Source organism: Anser brachyrhynchus, assembly GCF_964034855.1.
Source record: "Anser brachyrhynchus genome assembly, chromosome: 17".
In the NCBI taxonomy this organism is placed as follows: Eukaryota; Metazoa; Chordata; class Aves; order Anseriformes; family Anatidae; genus Anser; species Anser brachyrhynchus.
Genome location: NC_137710.1, coordinates 15398023 through 15422655, shown reverse-complemented (window position 1 = coordinate 15422655; position 24633 = coordinate 15398023). Strand labels below are relative to the sequence as shown.

Below are 24633 nucleotides of genomic sequence, written 5' to 3'. Positions count from 1 at the left end.
CTGCTACCCAGGACAACTGCAGATGGGAGCTGCCCATGCTGTAAGCACTTGTCTGTTCCAGGACAGGGAAGCTAGCGGGAGGGGTGAGGAAGATGGAAAAGCCAGCTTCACTCTGCCTTGTCTACAGCTAGTGTAAGCATCATGCTTTGTAGGTAAACTGAGGTAAGCTGCTGTCCTTGCTGCACATGGGAGAACGGTCCCAAAAACACGGGGGTGGGACGGGATGAGAGGGGAAGAGCTCTCTCTTTCGGATGGGATCTGTGCCCCACGGGCTCTGTCTCTACTGGGCCTCTCCGGGGAACGCAGCGGCCCCGCGCCAGCAGCAGCAACGCCCGGCCACGGGGCCCTGCAGCGCAGCGGGTGCGGGCGCTGCGGTTTCCGCCGTCTCTTGGAGCCTCCCCAGAGCGGAGCCCGGCTCCAGAAAAAGCCCCCGCCGGCGCTTCCAGCAGCCGGGGCTCCGCCTGCCACGAGCCGTGAGCCCTCAGTGCGAGCCGAGCCCAGCCGAGCCGAGCCGAGCCGGCCGGGCGGCTCCCAGCGCCGCTCCCGCGGCTGCCTGCGGGCGGCGGGGGGGCAGCGCGGGGGGGCAGCGGGCCGGCCCGATGCCGGCAGCCGCCCGGCCGGCCCTATCCGCGGCCTCCTTTAGGGGGCACCTCTCCTCCAGGAATGAGCCGCCGGCCGCCCTGCCCGGCCCGCGGCCGCGCACCGCGGGCACCCGTGGCGGAGCCGCCGCCGTCGGAGCGGGCCCTGCGCGCTCCGGCTGCCCCCGGCGCGGCCCCTCCCTCCATCCCGTGCCCGTCTCCCCCGTCCTCCCTCTCACTCCTCCAGCCAGTAAATCCGATCTAGGCTGATTCCTCTCACGTCAAACCACATGATCCCATAAAACATTCATCGCCTCTCCATCCCTGCGCCCCGCTCGCTCGCTCCCGGGATACAGTGCAGCAGGCTCCGCGCTCCCCGCCGCCGCCGGCTCTGCCTCCGCGGGATCCGCCGCAGCCCCGGCCCCGTGCGTGCGGCGGGCGGGAGGGAGGACGGAGGGAGGAGGCAGGCAGGCAGGCAGGGAGGGAGGGGGAGCCTCGCCTGGATGCTGACTCCAGCTCGGGGGCTGCTCATTCCCCCGATGAGCGAGGGCAGCGGCACAGGGAGAGCCCCCTCCCCGCGCGCCGCCGCTCCGCGCTCGGGCTGAAGTTTTGCACGAGGATCTGCCCCGCTCTCGCAAGGATTGTACCGGCTGCCGTTCGACTTTGCGCCTCCAGACGTGCCTTCCCCGACCCCTAAGATGAAGAGGGCGATAGCTGAAGGTAGGTGCGTCCCCTCATCCCCCTCCCTCCCCCCCTCCCCTCCCGCCGCCGGGGCTCCCCCGCTCCCCGGGGGGTGGCAGGGCAGTGCAGGGCGAGGCGGGCGCGTCCCCAACTTCGCACCGCACCGGGAACTTCCCTCCTTGCAACTTTCTTCGGCGGAGCGCTCAGGTCCCGCCGCGGGGGAGAGGGGCCGGACCCCGGGGGCCGGGCGACGCTTCTGCCCCTCGCAGCGCTGCCCGAGCCCGGCCCGGGAGAGGCGGCGGGGGGAGCGGAGGCACGTCTGCGGGAGCGGAGGAGAGGCCGGGGCTGGATGGGGGGCACGGCCGGCTCCATCCCCGGAGCGGGGCTGCGGGCTGAGGCCCCTCCTGTCCCGGACTCCCCCCCCTCCCCCCGCCTCGGCCCGGCCCTGGGGTGGCCAGGCTCCCCCCGAGGTTGGGGCAGGCAAAGTGTTAAGGAGGCCGGGCCGGGGGAAGCGGCGACCTGCGCTCTCAAGGCTGCCTCCCAGAGGGGCACAGCCCGTGCTGGGGGAGGTGGCCGGAACCGCGGCGCCTGCGAGGAGGGCGGGGGCAGTCCGGCTTTCCCTCCGCTCCCCTCCCGGCCGGCGAGGAGCGGGGCTCCGCTCCCGAGCCTCCGGCGGAGGCTGCGCGCCGGCCCCGGCCTCCTGCGGGTGCCTCCGGCCGGGGAAGTTCGCGGAGGCTCCGGGAGCCCCGGCACCGGCAGCGCGGCGGAGGACGGCGATTACCGGGGCTCGGCGGGGATGCGCGCTGGGCACCTCCCTCAGGGCCCCCCCGCCCCGCTCCGTCTCAGCTCGGTGCCCACTAGCGAGAGGAGCTCGGGGTGCAGCGGGGGACCCCACGTCGGGGGGGGGGGGGGGGGGAGGCCTGGCAGAACCTCCTCCTCCCGCTGAAAATCGCCCTTTTTTGTCTGCTCGGGCAGCCCTGGAGACAGCTTTTCCTTTCCAGCTCCTGGTGTGGACGGATGGGGCTGGGGCTGCGCCGGCAGCAGCAGCCGGGGGCTGCGGCTGCTCTTGGGGGTGCCCCGCTGTGCACTCGTGGCTTTGCCCATTCGCAGTCACTCCGGGTGGAACCCGAAATAAAGACCTATGTTTGGAGGAACACATGCGCTCACTCTGCAGGTTCAGGCCGCTTGGAGAAGCGTGTGCCATCCAGGTGTGCTTCTGGAAAGCCAGTCCTCCACGGGTTGCAAATTTTTAACTCGAGTGATCAGCCCCGCACAGGAGCTCCACTGCTGTCCAGGCTGCTGGACAAGGGAGTGTTTGACATGCAGAGCCTCTTGCTGTGTGGAGTCTTTTCCCGTATGTGCCATCTTCAGCTTGCTTCCTTTTTCCATCACTGACACAAATAGAATCCTTTTTTTTTTTTTTTTTTTTGTGGGCTTCCTGGCTAATACATTTGTGATGATCAAGGGATATCCCCAAGCGCTGATCCAAATGGCACCCTGTCTCTTTTGGATAATTGGAATCATTTTTAGTTCTGAAACTGCCAATTTATTTCTGTTTGGAAAACACCCTGGGGGCAGGCTGCAGCGATGGCTTCTCCTGTGGGCCCTTAGCGGATACTGGTATTTCAGCATCCATTTGCTATGCGCTGTGCCATAGGTGTATGGGTTACCCGTTGATTTGCACACAGTGGTTTTGTGAGTGTGCACGAAGTACCGAGCTGGGGATGTGGGCTGATTGCCTGCCGTGATGCTGTAGGAAGGCTGTTAGCCGTGCAGAGCGGTACCCAGGTGATGGGTGTGGTTCGGGTGCCCAGGACAGCCTCCTCTCTCGCACCGTTTGTGATCCTACTGCAGCACAGCGCTTCCTCTGCGCTGTGACTTTCCCCGCGCTTCCGGCTGCTACCAGCATAATGTGAAAAAACACTGAAGATAATGAAATACAGAAACTGTGTTACAGTGGTTTTATTTATAGAACAAGGCTTCGAGGGCTTGGGTTTGAGTTTGAATTTTTTTCCCCCATTGTTTTTGAGTTGCTCGGGTTGCCTGGATTGCTGAGAGTTGTGACTGTAAGGTCCTTATGAACCTTGGGAGATTATGTTTAGGTGAATGACCATCCTATGGCATCTGGACTACATTTCCCACCGTGGGCTGCCAGGATGCTTCAAGTGCATTGTAAGCCAGAAATAGCCACCAGGGGCAGTTAGAGAGGCAGAGCTTTCACCTGGTGTTCTCAGCACTTACTGCTTTATTAACACAATTTATTTATATTGAAAGAGGTTTTTCCATGCTTATTCTTTATAGAATTTCTTATAAAAATAAAAGCCTATAATATGAGAACCTACACCAAACTCAGAGAATACCTGTTCACTGATGTGAGAACAGCTTTCTTTTTATTGAGAAAAGACACCATTCTTCAGGGTATTATTTCATGTTTCCTTTCTGTACAATATTCATTCATATCAAGGATACTCATTATTTTGTGAGCTTTGTCCCCCATTCCCCACCGGACAGAACAATACCTTAGTCCTATATTGTGTGGGACCATCCAAGGATATGTTTGGAGAGGCTTTTTAAAGAGAAGTATCAGGGCAAGAAGGCAGAGGTGCCATTGTGTTGCTCCATGCCGCAGGGTTGTATCAGTGCAGATGTGGTTGTGTCCCTGCTGTTTTTGTGATGTCTAAGATGTTTTGGTGCCCTCTAAGAGCACCAGAGAAAGCTGATCCAGAAAATAAGTAAATTAGGCTGCCCTCTCCACTGCTGTGACTTGTGGGCAGCAGGTGCCCAAGCTGCTGACCACCAACCTAGGGAATAGGGCAGTTCTGTCCTTACAAGCCACGTCCTTCATTAGTGACCTGCATCCTGTGCTCAGATTCTGTGAGCATAACCAGAGCTAAAACCTGCTGGGAACCTGTGCAGGAGACTGTTTATAAAGTGCAAAGGTGACAGCAGTGGGAAGGAACACGGGGAAGAAGGGAGCAATTTGCTGCAACACCGAGATGCCTCCCTCTGTTTTGATCTGCTACCTACCCTACTACCTGCTCAGAAGGGTCAGCGGGGGAATGGTTGTGTGTCCAGATGCTCAGCCTGGTGGCTCACCATTGAGCTGGAAGCTGGCTGGAGGTCTGGATGGGTCCACAATTCACATCTGCACAGATGTCTTCCATAACACTTCAGTGCACTAACGACGAGGGCCTCATTCCTCTGTAAGCATCTACTGACACCAATGATAATTTCAGTCATTTAGCCTTTGAAAACAATAAGCAAAATCTGCAAATCCAGCAGCACCTCTGTGAATTTTCCACCTTTTCTGGCTCAGAAGCAGCAAGAAAGAATGAAATAAGGGCAGGGAAGGGGAAGGATGTTCCAGAGCCCAGCTTTCAGGCTCGCGGCCACACGCCCTGCAGGCACAGCAATACTGCTGTGGGAGCCCTGAACAGCACAGCGTCCTCCTCCCCTTTCCACCCTGAGCCTTGAAGGAGAGGAGGAGGGAAAGGGAAAATCAGTTGAGCCAGAGCCTGAGCACAAAGAAGGACAAGGAAGATTGCAAAGAGCTGAGCTCTAATCTCTGTGCTGAGCCTTCCTGTGGCTGCTGTGCCCATTGGTTGTGTACCACGGCTCTGCTGTGCCGTATGGTGCATCCTGGAGGAGAGGCTGAAGCTGCAGCCCGAATGCAGGATTCACCCTGCACAACCAGCCGGAGGCGGAACTGAAGGGAGAAGAAAGGAGTTGCTCTAATTAGGTGTGCGTTCTCTTCCCCTTGGATTTGCAATGCTTTCTGCTGCTGTCACCTTCATTAAGACATATCTGTGAGTGCCAAGTGCTTCTTTTGATGTTCGTAAAGGGGTTTATTTATCCAAGAGACGTGTACAGTGGAGCAGGAGTATCCTGTACCACTGCAAAGAGGGGCCATAAGAGGCAGCATCACAGTATGGTGCCTGCAAGGGCTGGGAATTGCACTAGGGCTGTCCACATGAAAGCTCCGTGCTGTGTCCTGGAGCCACTTGGATCTGTCTGGGGTTTGTGAGTAACTGGGTTTCAGGGCAAACATGTTACAGACACACACAAGTGTGGGAGGGAGGAGGGAGGTTGTGATCTGCAGAGCCCATCCTCTCCTTCCCTTTCATGCTTATGGTTGCAACTCCTGGAGGTTTCTAGAGACTGAAGGAAAAGGGAGACAATTGTGCTGAAAAGTCACAGTCAGCAAAAAGAAGCAAAGGGTGGATCCTCCTATGTTTGCATAGAGATGCCAAGGCAATTCATTCTGACTTTGCTAAAATGTGCAAACTCACCTCAGCTTGCACTGGTGTCTTCTTATGGTGACAGGGACATGCAGCAGCATGAGTTTTGTGTGGCTGATTATCCGTGATGGTGGTGTACAGTGATGATACATAGACTCAGAGCAGGGTGACATCAAAGTGACAGATATTTCCTTTGGTGTGTGTGCAGCATGCATAGAAATGTCCCACCTGGGTTTAAGACATAAAGCATCGTCATGTGGTGTGCATGTGTTTTGTCCCTATTCACTTTGCCTTTAGAAAGCTCCTGGAAATCCGGGCTTCTGGAGTCTGCTTTTGACTTCCCTGTATCCTTGAGCAGGTCAGTCAGCTTTTCTGTGATTTAGTTTCAGTTTTTCCAGCTCTAACACTGGGAGAGTGATGCTGAGTTATCTCCCAATGGACCCAGAATGTGCGTAAAGGTCAGCCCAGAGCTAAAGCGTGCAGGTCTGTGCTTTTGCCAGTCGCTTCTTCAGCAGTGACACAGTGGCAGGCAACAAGACTGATGATGTTCTCCTTAGGGGTGTTGCTGCATCAACAGCAGGTTTGTCTCTCTGGTCTGGCCTGCCTTCCTCACAACCTTTGCATTGCAGCTTGGAGCTGAACAATAGCACCAGCAGATTTTATGGTATTGACTCTCTCTCTTAGGTCTCTGCTCCTGGAATCAAGGGATTAAAAAAGTACTTCAGTTTTATTTTGTAGCCTTCCTGCTTGCCAAGAAAAGCCAAATCATTACACAAGCATGTGCAAAACATTGAGAATTTTGAAAGCAAGGAAACACTTGCATATTGTGATTTTTAGTATAGTTTCTTGGTAGCTCAACAGTATGAGGCTGACATCAGCCTGAAAACTGGCAAGCAGCAGGCTGCAGCCTTTCCCCCCAGCAGCGATAGGGTCTTTTTACATAGGTCAGGCAGAGCAGGGCTTACAGGAGATTTGCTTTCAAAAAATTCGTAGAACACTTTGGAAGAGATGTCTGAAGGTCTCTAATTAGCCTGCTCCTACAACAGCTAATTTCAAAGCTTGATCAGGTTGCTCAAGGGCTTGTTCTGTCAGCTTTAGAGTACCACCAAGGATGGAGCTGTCCTCTCCTCATCCATAGCTCAGACTTGTTCGTCTTTTGGGCTAAGGCTGCTCAAACCCTTCACCACCTGGCCTGCATCAGGACCATTTCCCATGTCCCTTTGACATGGTCAAGGTACTTCTTTGACTGTCACTGGGTACAGCAGTGGTGGAGTGATGGTGTATGTAGTGCTTGGGACCATGCTTGATGGGAGTGGGTGGTTGTCCTTGTGGTTTCAGGAGAAGGCATGGAGGTTGATCACAGAATAACAGAATGGCTCAGGTTAGAAGGGACTGCAAAGATCACCCAGTTCCAACACCCTGCCATAGGCAGGGACGCCACCCACTAGATCAGGTTGCCCAGGGCCTTATCTAACCTGGTCTTGAACACCTCCGGGGATGGGGCATCCACAACCTCTCTGGGCAACCTGTTCCAGCGCCTCACCACCCTCTGAGGGAAGAACTTCCTCCTAATCTCTAATCTAAATCTCCCCACTTTGAGTTTAAAACCATTCCCCCTTGTCCTGTCGTTATCTGATTGAGCAAAGAGTTGCTCTCCATCTTTTTTATAAGTCCTCTAAGTTGATACCAAGAAGGAGCTGAGAGTGGGGTCACAGTCTGGGCAAGACAGAAGGCATTTCCAGACATTTTAGTCTCAGATGTGTCCACTTTTCTGTCTGCATTTTGGGGGTGGAGCACTTGGAGGTATTTTTTATGAACTAGTTCCAGCTCTCCGAGCATGGTCTCCCACACCAATGTTAGTTAAAGCAATTTGTCAGATTTAATTTGCTAAAAGCCTCAAAAATGCAACAAATACCTCTGTTACTCCATCCGGTTTTATGTAGTAGAGTACAAAAGAAAAAAACAGTGCAGTTTCCTATTTTCTGGAGCTGGCAGTGCCTCCCTCTCAGACTGGGCAGCACTCAAGTACTCCACACTGCTGCACTGTTTTCTGGTATAAAGCAAAAACGGTATTTTCTCACCTCGTGTAGGCACACTTTGTTGATCTTGTCTAGCAATGGGGACTAGATAGCCCCATGTCTGCTGCCAGTTCTCCCTATAGACCTCAAACCCAATGTTTGCTGGAAACCCTTCCTGGACACCATGCAGTCACAGTAACCTCTCTGAGGACAAACCCCACAGCCCTGGAGGTGCTGGTGGGAAGGGCTCTCTGGTGCTTGTAGCACAGCCTCCCCCTCTGAGCACGGCTGTTGCCAGTGGCAGCTTCAGTCAGCGGGGTCTTTCCCTACCCGAGTCTTTGAAACCTCCAGCGACAGAGGCTTTCTGGCCTTTCCCAGTGCAGGAGTGGATTAAGAAGCTTTTCCTGATGTCCAAACTGAATCTCCCAAACTGCAGTTCTTGGCCACGGCTCCTTGCTGTGTCATCTGGCCTCACAAAGGAATGTACACCTCCATCATCCTTATTAATGCTTCCTCGGTAGTTGTAGGCCACTATATGATTATCCCTTCACATCCTCTTTGCCTGACTCAGCCACCTTAACTCCCTCTACCTGACCTTGCAGGATGTGTGCTGTAGGCTCCTGACCACCTAGGTAACCCTCTGCTGGATCACTTTGGTTTCTCCATGTCTGTTTTGGGCTCAGCAGCCCACAGCTGGACACAGCGTTCAAGGTGCAGCTCGCCAGTCCTGAACAGAGTGGGACAATAACTACCCTCACTCTGCTGTCCACACAGCCCTTGACACAGCCCGGGATGTAGTTGCCGTATTCACAGTTAGAGCCACCATTTGCTCATATTCATCTTGGGAACCACCACAGCTCCCAGGCCTTTTACAGGAGGCCGCTGCTCACCCAGTTGATTTGCAACCTGGTACTGGTGCTTGGGGTTATTCTGCCTCAGGTGCAGAACTTTTTGCACTTCTTGTACCGAGTAAGTGCTTCTTAATACTGTGTCACTTACCAAAAAGCCCAGACGTCTAGGTGAGCACATGCCTACCTGCATATGCATTCTTTTCCTTGCTGTACTGAAGTGTTATTTAGCTGTGGGTCAGAAATCCTTGAAGAAGTCCAGGATTCCCCTCCTGCACTTGGCTTCTGCAAAACACAGTGCTCTCCTCTGCTGGTTGGTTCCCCTTGCTTCTGCCCAAATTGCAGTATAGACAGCTAAGGAGAAACCAGCCCTTGACGTGGGATCCCTTCTTCCTTCCACCACCACCATCCTTAGATGGTCAAAGTCCGTTTGCTAAATGATCCGTGTTTTGCTGTTTGCTTCCCTGCAGAAAAAACTTCCTTGCACTGCATGTTTCTGTACTTCATCTATGGAGGTCTCCACGAAGGTCTGGAGTGTCTTTATTGTTAGCCATGTTTTGATATACATCTACAGCTATCATTCCACATGGAGATAAAAAAAAGAGAAAGCAAACATCACACCAGTGTAGTGAGGTTCACTGCCTGCATGGGAGTTTCCAGCCAGTCACAGCTTTGCTCCATCTCGGGGGAATTCGACACCTTCCCTGGGATGGCTCTTTGAATCTTGATGCCTTTTTAACAATTGTGGTTTCTTTCATCTCTTTGTGTTACACCTTCCTTTGGAAGCTAAGGAATGTTTGCATTCAAATTTGATGCTTTCTTTCCTTCCCTGAGTGCACAGGATAATTATAGTGCCTAGCATGGACGTGTACTAACTGATCAGTTATTAGTAATAATTATAATTTACATGATGGTCTAGGAAGATGGGGCACGAATACAGTAGAAGTGATGCTCTGAGATAGCAGTTCAGAATTGCTTACTGATGTGTCAGATCCTCTCCCGTGTGCTGCTCATTGGGGAAACTAGTTAACTTTTTTTTTGTTGTTGTTAAGAACAAATCTTTTGCAGGAACCATCTGGCTGCTAAATTCTTCTCCTGAAGCTGTGCAGTTTGCAGGGAGTTCATTTGCGTCTTTAGCTACTAAAGAGAAAGTAAAAGTGACTGATTAGTCTAAAGACTGGGACCATTCACATCAAAGTGACAGATTTTGTGAGCTGGATTTGGGAAAGTGCTTAAAAATGGTGTGTTTTCATTAAATTTTGAAGACTGTGGGCAGAACTGTGCTCTCGGCACTCTGGCGCAGCTCTCGACTCTGCACCCTGCGTCGTTATGTCAGAGTGAATTGTGTGGCTGTTAAAATTTGTGTGTGCTTGTTTGATGACTTTAAATATTGATTTTAATTGTGCGTCTTTCTTAAGGCCGTGAGTGATGATCAGAGCCACGTACAATACACCACGCGCATAACACAGCAACGTGCGCAGTAAAGATGCGAACCCAGCCTGACTCTTAAATAGATGGGAGGAGGGGAAAGAAAAGAAAAATCTTTGGAGGCCCAAGATCCAGTTCTCCTTGCTTCCAGGCACCACAGGGGGCTTTGTCAGAGACATGCCATCAGCTGCCACGTAAGCCAGGATTTCAGAAGCCTTTTGCAAGTGCTAGTGTCAGGCTATGAAGGCTCCTCTGTCAGAAGGTGTCTTTTGAAATCATAATAACAAATGCATAGTTTGTTAACATTGTCTGCAGAGCAAAATGCTCGCTTGAAAGCCAGCAGCACATCTCCATGGCGGCATCCTGCTTTTAGGGGTGATGGAAGAAGCAGTGATGGGGAGCAAAGCCCCCTCCCAGGCGCAGGTTCCTTCCCAAGCATGCGTGTCCGGCACGGGGCTGGCCATGATTGATGCTTGACGTTTCCCAAGCTTGTGCAAACATGGTTAGCATTGGCTTTACACTAGAGGGCTGTCTGTCCCTTTCCCTTCAGAGGAAAGGCATTAGTCTGTACGCTGTGAATGCTCTTGTCGTTCACAGTCTCCAAACAATTTGACAGCGGCCTGTTTTGTCAGGAGTGTAATGTGAAGCGGGCTTTTACTTACTGCTCCCCGCCTCCCTTTGTGCTGCATAAGAACATCCAAATCCTGGTCTGGAGCTTGCTTTGGAGCTGTTTGTCTGGAGTGACATGAAACCTCTCTGGTTATATTGCAAGGCACTCTTGCCTCCTCCACCGAGCGAGTGCAGCCACAGGTCAGCAGCCTCGCTGCAGAACCTGCAGGCTTCAAGCAGGTGGGAACTTTCCCCTTTGTTCATTCAGGCCACTTCTGCTCTCAGCAGTGAGGTCTCCAAATGTTAGCGCAGGGGCTCATTCTGCTCTTCCAGTCATATCCTACTGCTGCCTTGTGCTTGTGAGGTGCTGAAGCCCTGGATGTCAGCAGATGCACTCTGCAAGTTGTGGGGTGCACCAGGCTTGAGATGCTTTGGAAATGGCTGTCCTGGGGGCTGGGAAGGGTCTTCAGTGCCCCTCAGTCTGAAAGAGGTTTGGCAGCCTTCTTTCCATAATCTCAGGCGGGACAGCTTCCTCTGACTGCTGGCAGTGTGGCTGGGACCTTTGTGGAACCACTAGACCTTGGCCACCACCAAGGGCAATTGCTTCAGGTCCGTGCAGGCACTCGTATCATGAATTTGTTTAATTCTGTTCCCAGTCACCTTCATCCAACCTGGCTTTAATTTGGGCGAAGGTGAAACCACATGAGGTTTGGAATAGCTTAACAGATCTGGTTTGAATTCAGAACTTTCCACAGAGTGGTGTGATGCAAACACAAGCCCCTCAGTGCCTTCCGAGCGTGTTGTACCAACTGCCTTCGACACCTTTGTTTCTGTTCCTGCATGCCTGCGCAGGCAACGTTTGGCTCGCTTGGGGCAAACGTGGTGTTAATTGAGAGCGGCCACGTCCCTCAGCCCTGGCTAACGAGGGCCTGCTTCAGGGAGCAGGGCTGGAGCTGGGGCCTCGGTGGGTGGGCTGGGAGCCAGCTGGGGGGAGGCGCTGGGCTGCGGGCTGGGGCTGCGCCTTGCGCACACCGAGGTGCAGGCATCACTTCTCCGCCAGCAGATTTATCAAGTCCAGGGACTTCTGTCACTCCATCCCTTCCTCCCTCATCCGTTTCTCAATTTGCAGCTAATACATCCTGAAGGGAGGGGAGAATTAATAATGGTAATTACAGCAGCTCACGGTCCTGCGTGCTGGCGCTGACCGCACGCGCGGTGATGGATGTTGGCAGAGCGCTGTGCCATGGGGGAGCTGGGTGCTGCCTGCTGGGACCTGCTCTCCACCATCCCACCGGGGGGGGGGTGCCGGAAGGGGGAGCAGGCTGAGCTCTGCCATCACCTCAGCCTGGGACAGGGCTGCTCCTGGGCTGAGCATGCAGGATTTTGACACCCGTTGGCTGCCTGTGTGTCACCTGCTGCAGGCAGGCATTGCTTTGCTGTCTCTGCTCCTGGCCTGGTCGCCCGCTGCAGGAGACGGGAGCTGCCAGCAGGCAGGAGGGCATCGCCTGACTTCTGATGTTGCACATCTGCCTTGCTTCTTGGATTTGGCTTTGGCTTTGCTTCTTTGGCTAACACCCCCCTGCAGACCTGGCCCTGGGGCACATAAAGGTGTGCAAAGTAGCCAAAGTAGCCTGTTTCGCTGTGGGGAAGGCAGCCTGCCCGTGATGTGGGACGTTCCCTGCCCAAACACCCAGAGCTCTGGCAAGGCACTGGGGCCACACCACTATTCCCCACCCATTGAGACCGGCAGCTGCTGAATCCCTTGCTTGGCTAGTTCAATTTAAATGAATTTTAGGGCCACTGGGTGAAACAGCGTTAGTAGAGAGCAAAGGGATTCTGTCAGTCAAGCCTGTTGGGGTGGTGTGGGGGTGTCAGCTCTCGCAGGCTTTGAGGTGTCATTTTCAAGCCTCAGTTTCTGACATCGTGCAATGAAGTGAGCCTTCAGAGCCTGGCCAAAGCCCTGTGGCTTGCACCTAACACTGGAAGGGGTAATATCTTTGGGTTCAGTGTTACCCACAGGATGAACCGTCTCTTCTGGTCATTATAATACAAACCTTTCCTCGTGTGACATGCTGTTTGTTGCCAAGAGCTCGCTGTGCTCTGACTGAAATGCAGTGCCTGGAAAGTGGACAGTGGCTATTTAAATGGCAGCCCCAGGTCAGCAGTCACTATTCTGGTTTTACTGAGGCTGCATCCTCTCCGGTGTGCAAACAGGAAGAGGCTGGGGCTGGGGCTGCTGCCGGGGCTCTGCTTTCCTGCTCGACAAGCGGCACTGGGTCTGAATAACGAGCCCTTGTTCTCCTAGGTTGGAAGAAAGCACCAAGGGAGCAGCTCAGCCAAAGAGAGACATTTATATGAGTGGCAGAATAAATGAATCTGAGCTGCCTCCTGGGAATATGCCCAGAAGAGACTGACTTTACTTGGCCATGGCTTTCCAGTGGGAAATGCTTTTCTTTCTCTGTATTTATTTTTGGCTTTCCTAATGTTTTGCTAGGCTTACAATTAATCCTAAGCTTCTGGGTGGCCAGCTGGGCTGCGGGGAACACAGTCTTCCTCAAAGCAGTTCGCTTGGTCATTTCCTGAGGACCTTGGATAAATTTTCCTGAGGACCTCCCATAAATACGGGGAGTCCAGGAGTTCTTGACCCATGCCCACCTTGGACTGATGGAGAAGAGGAACCTGTACCTCCAGCGTTTGTGGGAAGGGGGTGAACACGTTGCTTGGCACTCTCATATCACATGTATGGGGGATTTGCTCTTTCTGGGAGGAGGTGACAGCTGGGCTGGGCTGCAGGAAGGCAGGGTGTGCTGCTGTCACAGCACGTGTGAGTTGGTGGCAAGTTGGTGTGTTTGCACGGGTGTTAGAGCTGGGCTCCCCTCTCTCACCCAGGTGCACCTGGCATATTTTTATTGTCATGAGCATCCCACAGAGCATATGTTGCCAGCTCCAGCCTGGCCACCTATGTGAAATGTTGGCTGTGGGGTCGTGTGGTGGGCTGCAGGGCTGGCAGGCACTGGGAGGAGCTGGGGCTCCCCAGCGCTCCCTGTGCTGCTGCTCTCTGCCTTTGGTGCTGTAGGGGCATCCCAACCTCCTGACGTATTTGGTGCCTGCCTTCTGCACGTGTTCTACGGCAGACACGTGGCGGGTGCCCACCAAGGCAGCTCTCCACATGCTGTGGGCTCATTTCCCTGTGCAGACCTTCTTCCCTCCTCTTGCTGCAGCTGAGATGGACATGTCTGGGCTATGTCAGCTTTGGTTTCTGAGCCTTTTTAGCTTGTTCCTGTATTCCTAAAATGAAGGCTTTGCTGCTCTTCATCTGAGTATGACCCCCTCGCCACAGACCTTTGTGCCCCGTTTCCTGCTTCTAAAGCCCCAGGCTCAATGAGGAGAAAGCACTGATGCCAAAACTCCTAAAACAAAATGCAGTGGTGAGGGTGGGGTTTGCTCTGCTTTGTGTGCCGGTGGGAGACGGGCATAGATGCGCTTGGGCACCTGCTGCTGTCTGCTGCAATGCAGGCAGGGCACAGGCCAGTGAGCAGAGCGCGGGGCCGCGGGGCCAGGGCACAAGGTCCAGCTCTGCTGGTGACCTGCAGTCAGACGAATTATTTAGCCTGTGACACACAAAGGCCACGGGCCAGTGGCCCCCGCTGCCTCGGTGTGTGGCTGCAGCACGAGCCCCTGCTGATACACCCACGTCAGCATGTTGCTGTCCTGCTATCTGGAGAGGAGGGGGACAGCAGTCACCTCTGCTTGTCCCTGCATCCCCAGGGTTCAGAAGAGACCAAGTGCATGGTGAATGTCCCCAGGGGAGGAGATAGGACATTCTGACAGTCCTGTTGCCCTGAACTTGGGGAACGCAGTGCTGGACTGCTAAAAAAGACATATGAGCTCTCCCTGCATGCCAGGCTAGAGCAGCACAGGCATTTACTGCTCTCTGTAAAACTGAGAATCCTGTGAATTAAAGGAAGGAGCCTGACACTTGGCACCGGCAGAGGTGGGAAGTGATAATTGGAGACGATGAAGGCACAGGAATCTCTCAACATGATGGAAGCTAAATGACACGGTAAGGAAAATTGCGCCTTGTTGTGAGTGTCAAAACTGACACAGAGGCAAAGGAGATGAGCAGTGTTCGCAAGTGCACCCCGACAGCTCCTGTGAGAGGGCCTTGGCCAAGCTTTGGCTCAGCCTACCTGAGCAGTTCGCGTGATCCACAGCTCCCTCTGCTGCATTCCCCCGGACCTCTCATGCTTGGGAAGGGAGAGGTGATGGACAAGATCGGTTGTTTGTGCCAAGTGCACCCTTGTGCTGCCTTGCAGTGGCCCTCCAGGCCCTTCTGGATCGTGTGGCTGGATGCATAGTTGTAAGACCAAGATGTCCATTAGAGAGTGTGTGTGTGCCTGGACACGTACGCACACACATACTGAGCTGTGTGAGCAGAGCGTGCGTGTTTGGAGAAGTGAGCAGGTCCTGGCAAGTGATGCAGGAAAGGCTGCCTTCATTTCTGTCGTGGGACAGGGGTGAAAATGTTCCTGGGATGAGCCCACAGTTCATCACGTGCAGGGGAAGGGTCTGCAGCTTGCTTGGCACCCCAAAGAGACAGAAAAAGCAGAGACACAGAACAAAAATAGTTAAACAAATGGCTATGCTGAATACAGGCTAATGACAAGCTCTGTTGGGCGCCTGGGCAGTGGTCTGCACTGCTGCCTGCTTCAGGGGCAGGGTGTGTGTGGGGGCAAGCTGGCAAAGCCCTGTGTGACCTGGTGGTTTGGAGCGGATGGGGAATGAGACTCCAGTATACAGGCAAAAGCACAGTGACAAATGGCATGGGGACAGTAGCTCGGCTGTTCCCTCCGATACAACAGCCAGATGACAATATGCTGAGAAGCGTAGGAGGAGAGTGTTTCACTAGCAGGAGAGTCCTACGGAGCTGCCTCCCTCAAGGTTATGCTGAAAGGCCGCTGAAGGTCCCAGCAAGGGCCAAGTATTCATATTTTCAAGAAAACATCCAGCACTGCCAGCCTGCAGGCTCTCCTGCTGCTGGCCAAGGTGGTGGAGAGCTGAGGCTGTGAGACAGCCCTGCTGCCTGCTTCCTGCAGGAGGGGACATCACCGGTGCCAGCCCGGTGGCTCCTTCAGGAAACAAGCAGTGGGTGCCACCAGCCACAGCACTGTCCGTCTTTCTTCTCACCCCAGAGCTGTGGGTACAGGTGTATCCTTGAGACCTTCTCCCTCTTAAGCATCTCCACTTTGGTTTCTTGCTTCAGAGGAACTTGCTAAGCCGATGAGAGAGTGAGTTGTTATTCTTCTAAGAGCATAAACAGGGTTTGGGAAGAAAAGGTAGAAGGTAAAGCTGGATATTGAATGCACGTTTATCAGTGGTGGATACGCATTGCTCAGCATTACCAAAACACTGATGCTGAGCCACTCAGCGTTGCTGAGCTGGGAAACTGGTGCTGCCGGGTGGTCCTGTGCCCACACTCTGGGGGAGGCCCTCTGCTTCTCCCACCATGTGTGCTACAGGAATTTCTCGCTGTGTTTCAAAAGCCTGTGGCTGAGCCTGAGCCCTATCCCACTGAGAGCCCTCCCTGGCTGCTGCTTTGCTCCTGCTCAGCTGAAGCCAACCCTCCCCTGTCGTGTGATTCACTCCCGGCTTGTTCATTTGAATTTTCAATGGTCCTTCTGCATGCACTATAAAGGGTATTTAATGTGCAGCGTTTTGCTGAGCCTGTAGCCTTTGGAGCTTTTTGCAGACTCTTTGTGGCATCCCTGGGTGCATTATTGGAGAGATGCTGTCCCAGGCACACTGTTGAAAGCAGATGTTGTGCTTGTTAATACAGAATTGCCGTCATTGCTTCTTCCTAGGACACATCCAGTCCTGGTTGTTCCCAGGAGGTATCTCTGTCTTCCTCCTCCATGGCCTGGGATGCTCTACAGATGCATGGACAAAACTTCAGCCTCTCCACTGCTCGTGGTCCTTTGTTTTTGTGCCTCTCAGAACCAGAGGCCCCTGCAGAGGCTGCACAGTGCCACTTGAAAGGATCCCTCAGCCCTGGTGGGCACAGGGTGCTGGTGCTCCCTGTGCAGCAGTCTGGCAGCAGTCCATCTCCAACAGCTGCCTGGCTCTTTTGAGCAGCACCGGGAAATATGCAAATTTAACCTTTGAATTTACTGTGCTGTTCTCTTCCTAGGAAATGTCACTCTGGGCATCAAGCTGGGACCTCTGGGAGGGGAGTGGGCATCAGTGGTGTATGCTCCATCTCTGGGAACACAGCTGGGGAGCTGGATCCTCCAGGGAGTCTTGAGATGCTCCCTGCAGGCAGCAGCTCCTGTGCTCAGCCTCGCTGTCAGCACAAGCTGCCCCGTGCCCCAGCCATGTGTTGGTTGGGACGTGTTTGGACGGCTCGATCTGGCTCCTGAATGATGTCAGGAGGACTATGTCCCCCTCGCCAGGTACTGGGCAGGGGAGCTGTCAGCAGCAACGCATCTCGGTGGCAAGAGCTGCTCGCAGTGCTGGGGACAGGGACAGCTCCTCTGCCTCGGGGAGGGCAGCTCGGCAGGGCCTGATCCGGATGGTGCTGCAGGAGGGAGCTCCCTGCCCAGCTGAATGTGCAGCAGATGAAGAGCTGAAGGGAATCCCGGGTGCTGAGGCTGTCAGTGACTGATGGGACCATCCTAGCTCAGGCTAGAGACTAAGATGAAGGGCTGAGTTTACAGGCTGCCCCTGGGAGGTGTCTACAGAGCAAAATAAAGGTGTGATTACAGTGTGGGCAGGAGTGACAGTGCAAAGAAGATGGATTTCAGCATGGCTGAATAACCAAGGACCATATCCACATCACAGGAGGGCTCTGCTGTGGTTGCTGGCCCCTCCGTGCTGCAGCCTTCCCCATCACGTCAGCTCTGCTACTGTCATGAGCTGCAGCCCGTGTGGCTGTGCCTCTCTCTGCAGCGTTCCCACCACACCTGTGTCGGCTGTGCCAGCTGCAGAGCTCAGCAGCTTCACGGGTGGCTTTGGGGAGGCAGAACACACCTGGGGAGCACTGTCAATGGCTCTAGTTGTGTGGCCCCGGTGCAGGGTGTCCCCCGCAGCTTTTTGCAGTTATTACAGTTCTCAGTGTGCATCTGCCTCTGTGTAAGACAAATGCTTTGGGGTCAGCAGTGCAGGAGCTCTCAAAGAACGAGACAAGGCATGCATCTGGGCTCTCCTCCAGGACGCCCCAATAACAGTCAGCATGGGCAGTTCCAGGCTAGCAAGACCCTGAAATAACAGAGCAGGGTGCAGCCTATCTTCACAAGCATCCCTAAAAATAGCAAGACAGGATGTCCATGTGATGGGTTTTGGTAGGAAAATAGATTAATTTCCCAGCTCCCAGAGGGTTTTTTGGAAACAGCAGAGAGTAAATAAGGGTTTTGAAAGTGATGACAAATACCTTGGAGGTGCCCTTCCAAGCAGCCTTAACTGTTTGAAATTACACTCACATCTCCAGTGGCTCTGAGACAGGGAGCTTGAGGCCCTGAAGATCTCCAGATCTAGCATGCTCTTATTTGCTTGGGTGCTAATTAAGAGAATGTCGAAACTCTGATATGTATTCTATAACTCCCTATATATTCTGATAAAAGCCATTACAAATCCATCACAAGTGTATTAAAATCTCCTTAATTAATAAACTATAAACATAACAGTCTTCTGGAGAACGACTGTGAGCACTGAAGGGGACCACAGGGCAGGGATGGACACCAAGTTGCAGAGCAATGAGATGAGGTGGGGAGGATGCTGCCCATGCAGTCTTCATTCCCCAGTACCAAGGCAGCACAGCAAAGCTTTTCTGCACAGGAAAGCTGCTGGTCTCACGTCTGGTAATTAAGCACTTGAGCTACTATGAAATAACTTGGTTTGGCCGGACGTTTCACTGTGGCTGCTCAGGGACCAAAAAGGCATCATGGTCTTTGTCTCCCCAGTATGGTTGGAAAGATCAGGGCAGTGCAGGGATGGGTTTCCCTGTCCTGTGCAACGTGTGAGTGTGTGTCCAATGGCTGTGTCACTCAAGGGACGCTGATTTAAACCCCTGTGGTAGAAGAGGGCCCTGTACCAGCCTGCCTCAAAGCTTTGCAAGGATTCTGGACTGAAAGATGCCAAATTATGTACACAAAGAAGAATAGATCCAAAGAGATGGAGATTAGGTTGTTATCCCCTCACGGCAATGGTTTGCTTAGAGCATGCTTTGAACCCAGTGGCAAACTGGGATCTATTGCTCCAAAGCTTGGGGAACTGCTGTTACCACTAGGGCATCTCTGGACTTTGCGTCATCCTTGATCAGAAGTAGCTTCCTGGCCTAGAGACAGCCTATTCCTGACCAAGTTTTCTTGAAACCAGTCCTAATAGATGGAGCTTCCACCATATCCATGTTTTCTGATGAAAAATGCCTCTCAGAAAGGGAATATTCACTTGCCTGAAGAGAAAGAATGCTGGAGTTTGAGCTGCAGGTATGGTTAATACACAGATGCAAGAAGGAGGTGGATTCCTGGATGGGGAGCTCACGTCCAGGGTTGTAGTGAGTTTATGTCCCTGAAAAGCTATGAACAGAATTTCCCTACTTCCAAATGGAACAGTCCAGGGAAATTCCATAAGTTGTCCTGTAAAGGAGCTTAGGCTCAGAAAATAGGGGCTTTATCATCCGCTTGTCTTCCAGGAGATAGCAGGAAGGTCCAAAGGCTTTCTGAGTGACAGGGGGCAGTTTTGTTTCCTCTGTCCCTGACTCCTTTTGCAATAGCTCACTGAAGAATATTTCCATTTCACCAAGTATTTCCTCTGCCGGATCTGGATGGTTGTGCTGGTGTCGCCCACCAGCATGCCCCGGGGAATGTGATATTTCAATTCACATTACCACGTCGGTACTTTGGGGAGAAGCATCAAATTGAGAGACCTGCATCTCTGCCTGTCTTCTCCATTTTGCTCTTTTACCAGACAGGCTGGGCTTTCCTGGTCTCTCTGACCAAGGGCAATAGCTGATGTGGGAAACAAGCCAGTGACAGGAGGTCACCTTCTTTTACTAAAGCTATCTCAATTTGCACTTTGGCAATGATGGTGCAGTTTCTTCAGGAGCAAGAAAGCAGTTGTGTCCCCTGCTTTGTTGGTTCAGAAGTCTGAATGTCCCTCACAAGGTTTATTGCTCGGCCCACCTTGATAACATGTTTGAGCACACTGTGAAGTGTGCCTTGCCCAAAGTGCCTTTTACTCCCAGCAGTACTCCCCGTCTGTGTCAGCTGAGGGTTGACGAGGTGATGTGTGTGACAACTGTCTGGGTGCTGAATTCACAAATCAGCATGGCTAAAGGAGAGCTCACCATGCAATGATGCAGCATCTACATATTCCTCATATAGCATCTCCAAGCCCTGTCAGGCTCCAGACAGCTGCTGTCTATAATAGACTCTATTCCTCACCTGCCCTGGGGCTGAAATGCTGATCTGTCATCCACTGGCAGACTGTTCAGCCCCTCCTGAACCCACGATGCCCATTCCTGGTACCTGCATCCTCTCCTGGCCATTCACCCTCTGGGTGAGGAGGACCTCCCTGGTCTCCTGGCCCTGCAGCGCCTTGCAGGGCAGCTCCAGACAGCCACGAGATTGCCCCTCTGGGACACAGGTTGGGACCTTGGAGCCTGGCCTGAGAACAGCAGTACAACTGCTGTCTCTCTGTGAGAAAGTCTCCCTGTTTTCAGGCTGCGCTGTCTGGGCAGAGAGCAGGTGGTTTGGGGTTTGGGAAGGAGCAGAGGGGCTTCGTGTGGTGATGGCACCCACAAGGACCTCTCCGGCTGTGTCTGAGGCAGCTCTGCAACATGTGAAGTGGCCGTGTCCTCTGTCCCCAGCAAGGGGACCCTTGGGGGTCACCCCAGCCCACCTCCTTGAGAACTCAGGATAAGGGTTTCCAGGCACTACTGAATTGTAACTCCCTTTCCATAGAGGGTGACAAGTCTGGTTACTGTGGTTCAGGACTGTGACCAGGACGTACCTCTGGCACCATCAGTGGTCATCTGTTCCTGGTTAGGCAGCAGAGCTTGTCTCACACCTGTTGCTTGATGGCTGCTTTGCTTGTCTCCTGGGGGCCTGCCTCTTGGGAGCCTAGACAGTGGTGCAAGCAGTTCAAACCTTTAGGAACTGCCCTACATCTAGAGGACTCTGAAGGTGCCCAATAGGGCCTGTTGGAGCTGGTGGGGCAGGGCACCATTCTGTGTTTCAGGCTCTGTGTTCCTCCTGCATATCTCGGCCCTGGGACACCCCTGGAGTCCCAATCCTCATATTGCTTGGTGCCCAGGGAGTCCCTGCTCTGCTGGACAGCTGTGCTGTGGCTTTGGTGTACCTGTGGCAGCACTGAAGGTCTAGAGAGGTGTGGCAACAGGCTTTGCATAGAGGATGCACTTCCTGATGGGTCTTTCATGGTTGACCAGGTTAAAGCACCCCAGTACGTGTGTCCTGGCACTCTGTAACACTTCTACACTGTCTTCTCTGCTGTCTAAGAAGTTATTTGAGCAGGCTGTGGCCAGCCTGGCATGTAGGAACAGCTCCTGCTCCAGCTCAACGCAGGAGCTCTTCGACCAGCGCTGGGGCAACAGAACTGCACGATCACCCCTGAGGCAGAGGAGGATGCATGGGCTGGAGCAGAGACTGTGGGGCCCTGCTGGAGAGCTTTGCCTCCTGGATGTGCCTCAGGCTGGTGGGGGCTGATTGTCCTCCAGAGCATGGGGAGGTGGTGCAGGTCCTGTGCAGGGCCAGAGGCCCTCCGTACCAGTGTTCTTGGTTGACTAAAGAGACCATATACTCTGCTCTCCAGAGCGGCCACAAAGTCTCCCTAGGAGGTGGATGGACCTCTGTGTGCCCCCAAAGGTTGGTCCTGCCACCGGCTACAGCCTGTACAAACTAAGATGGTTTCCCTTAAATGCGTCTTGCCTCAAAAGCTGTGGGTTGCAGGGACAAAGGGGTCTGTCCCCTTTACTGTTTTCCTCATACTGCTTTGCTTGGCTCTGGAGACAGTCTGCCCTGTGATATCTTATCTGTGTGCAATGTCTGCGGGTCCCCTGCTGTCTGAGGAGAGATGGGGCTGCTTGGTTAAAACCACAAAAGCTAATTACTTATCCTTATTGCACTGCTGAGATCACATTCATCTAAATCCCCACCAACATCTCCAGAGATGAGGGATCTCAGTGGGGACTAACCTACACGTGAGACAATCTGGTCCCAGGGGAGAGTGAGTTAACCCATGTGCAGCCGAGGAGATGTGGGCTGGGGCTGGGTGGGACTGAGAGTCCATACGTCCAGCCCCGGAGCTGGGTCACACCTGGAGGAGAGCAGTGTGCTGTGTCTGCTGCCGTGCTTGTGAGCTGGTGAGCTTGGCCAGCTGGAATGGATGGACTAATCCTTCTGCCACTCACCTGAAGAGGAGGAAGAAGTGATGGGGGAGCCAACTCCTGGCTCATCTGCATAGGGAAGCTTCTGTGGAGACGTCAGCTGTGAAGTTCTAGCACACATTGCATCCTATGGCATGGATACAGACACATTTGTGGCTTCCTTGCCATGGCCCATGTGTGCATGGCAGGACTGATGCATCTCCCATATTTGACAATATCAGTGCATCAAGGCTGCACACAGCCAGAGCTGGAAGACATTTTGGGAGAGAGTGGCAACTACAGCAGAGCTGCCTGTGTTCTGGGTTAAGGGGGTTTATTCCCAAATGCCTTCAGGAGCTAACATGTGAGCTGCTTGTACACATGTCTAACTGCAGCTGTAAAGGAAAGCAGCAGAGATTTCAAATGGCACTGCCTGTTTTACCATTTCAGGAAGAAGAGTGTCTTATTATAATTGCATTGCTTATTTGGAAGAAAAAGCCCACTGTAGTTACTAGAAATTCAATATAGAAATTACTGGTTACTACCCTCTGTAGACTAATTTTGAGGGTAGCAGAAGAATGAGGAATTTAATGCACACTATAATGAATGTCAATCTTCTCTCTTAATGAATAGGAATCACAGTTTGCTGCACATTGTAGGGAAATGAAAAGCATCCAAAGTTCAATTCACTTTTTTCTTTTTTTATCCTTTCTATTTTTTGAGAGAGAGAGAATACGTTGCACAGCAGATGGGTACATTCATTTGTGAACGCTAAGGATTTTTATCTTGCACCATACAAGTCAAGGTTTTCCTTCAACAGAGCTTTGTAAAATTTCCTATACAAGTAGAGGCATAATGCCATTTACAGAGCTGAATCCTTGAGAGAAAAGTTTTTTTTTTTCATTTTTTTTTTTTTTACCCTTCCCTTCTGTAGCAAACCATCCAGACAATTAAAAGCAGCAATGACCCACTCCTTGTTTGATGTGTACTTGCTGTTCTCAGCTATGGCTTTGCTTGCTGGATACACAAAGGAGCATTTGTGTGTGCATGTGTGACAACCGTGCAATTAGGTCCCTCAGAGGGGACACAAAACCACATCCTATTGCTGCACACCAAAGCGGTGCCTCTGCCTGCTTTCCTAGCTGTTCCTGTTGCCAGCAGGGATCTCCTACCGCGAGCCAAAGGACAAGTTTGCAGCAAGAGCTTTACATCTGAAAAGGCTGACGTAGTTAGCACGGGCAGCATTGCTCCTAGCTGAGGAGGCTGTGCAGGAATTCGTGTTTAACAGCAGGGAGAGGGTGGACAACTCAGCAACCTAGCTCCGTGGTCCGCAGGATCTTGATCTGCTAGAAATGTCTTTGCTTGCGTGATGCAGGATCTCTGGAGGAACAGAGCTTCTCAAACCCATGAGTGAGAGGATGCCTGTGGAGCAGCAGAAACTGTTAAAGTGTGTCAGGAGCCCATCCTAGTCCCTGCTTGTCCCCGCTGGTGCTGTTCGTTGCCAGCTTTGTCACTGTGGGAGAACCACCGCCTGGAGTGGTTCAAGGGCTGTGCTGGAAGCTGCTGAGCTCCTGTGCACGATCACAGTGAAGCTGGGCCAGACAAAGAGAAGGTCCCAGGCTGGCAGCATATTTTCTGCCTAGACAGGACTGTGTGTAGACAAAAAGCAAACAGAGAGAAGGAAGTCACCTGCACCTAGCTTCCTTGGTGGGCATCTCTGAAGTCCTATGGCTGATGCCTGGTATTGTTTAGCAGGTCTTGCTTGTCATTCCCTTTAAACAGTGGCAAATCGTTGCTAATGCCCTGCTGTTCCCCTGTCCCAAGCCATTTCCCTGTGCCCGTGCAGCCTGTGCTGTGCCACGCTGGGCCAATGCAGCCAGTGCAGCCCACCTGCTGAGCTAGTGCTAACTGCACTCTGGAGACGTTTCCATGAGAAAATCCAGCCTTTGTGGAGTAGTGTCTCTGTGTTACTGCTGGGCCATGGTCCTGGGCAGCAGCTCATGAGATGCACACTCTAAAGAAGACTGTGGTTCAGGTGCACTGTTCAGCTTGGTCTGTGCTAGATGACATGCAGGTCTTTCTAGAGCCTGTTCATCTGATTTGTCTGCCCCTCTCTGGATGGGCCATAGTCATGTGAGCATGGCTCTCTGTGCTGTGGATTTCTTCTTGCTCACTGTGAGTTTGTGCTCGTGGAAGTGTTTTTAAGGCTTGCACTAAAAACTGGTCACAAGCTGGAAGGCCTGAGATGGTCCTTCACTCAATGAAGGTCTGTTCCACAGACTCTCATGATGTCTTTGTCTCCTGCTCATTTTGTGACCCCCCTCAGGCTTGAGCAAAGACAGAGCTAAACCTATTTTCTGGAGCTAATTCTGTCTGTCTGATTCTCTAAGCCTGTGATTTCCTTGCTGTACCCGTGCAGCTGCTCTGTGGTCTGAGGCTTTGGGTTGTATATGTGAGGGTTCGGGGTACAGGGGTCCTACACGGGTGATTGGGCATCTAGCACCCGGGGCTCAGGTGTGAAAGGGTGTGGGATGAATGGGTGCAGCAGGGTGGCTTCCAAGGCCACTGCTTTGTGAGGTGGAGGAGGGAGAATTTCTTCCCCCTGGCAGAGAAGCTCCAGTGTGGGGCTGGAGAGTTTCCTTGCTGATGTGGTCCTGGGGATCCGGAAGGTGTTTTTCCATCTGTTCTCTCTCATGTGCAAAAGCTTGCTCCAGCTGAGCAGATGCCGGCTTTGTGCCAGAGGAGTTTAGAGTTCCACTGTTTTAAAATATTTATTAATGTGAAGATGTAGTTAGCACTTAAGCTGAGGCAATACACTAGAAGTCTTTTTGTTGGAATGGAAGTTAGTGATGCTGA

At 52.9% G+C, this 24633-nt stretch overlaps 1 protein-coding gene across 1 annotated transcript in view; it reads left to right on the top strand.

The window, feature by feature from the left end:
- The first annotated feature begins 725 nt into the window (after nt 1–725).
- RTN4R (reticulon 4 receptor) overlaps nt 726–24633 on the top strand; it is an 81460-nt gene continuing 57552 nt past the window's right edge. The window contains exon 1 of the mRNA XM_080558983.1: nt 726–1298. Coding sequence (XP_080415109.1) covers nt 1277–1298 — 22 coding nt within the window. The 5' untranslated portion in view covers nt 726–1276. The remainder of the gene's footprint in view (nt 1299–24633) is intronic.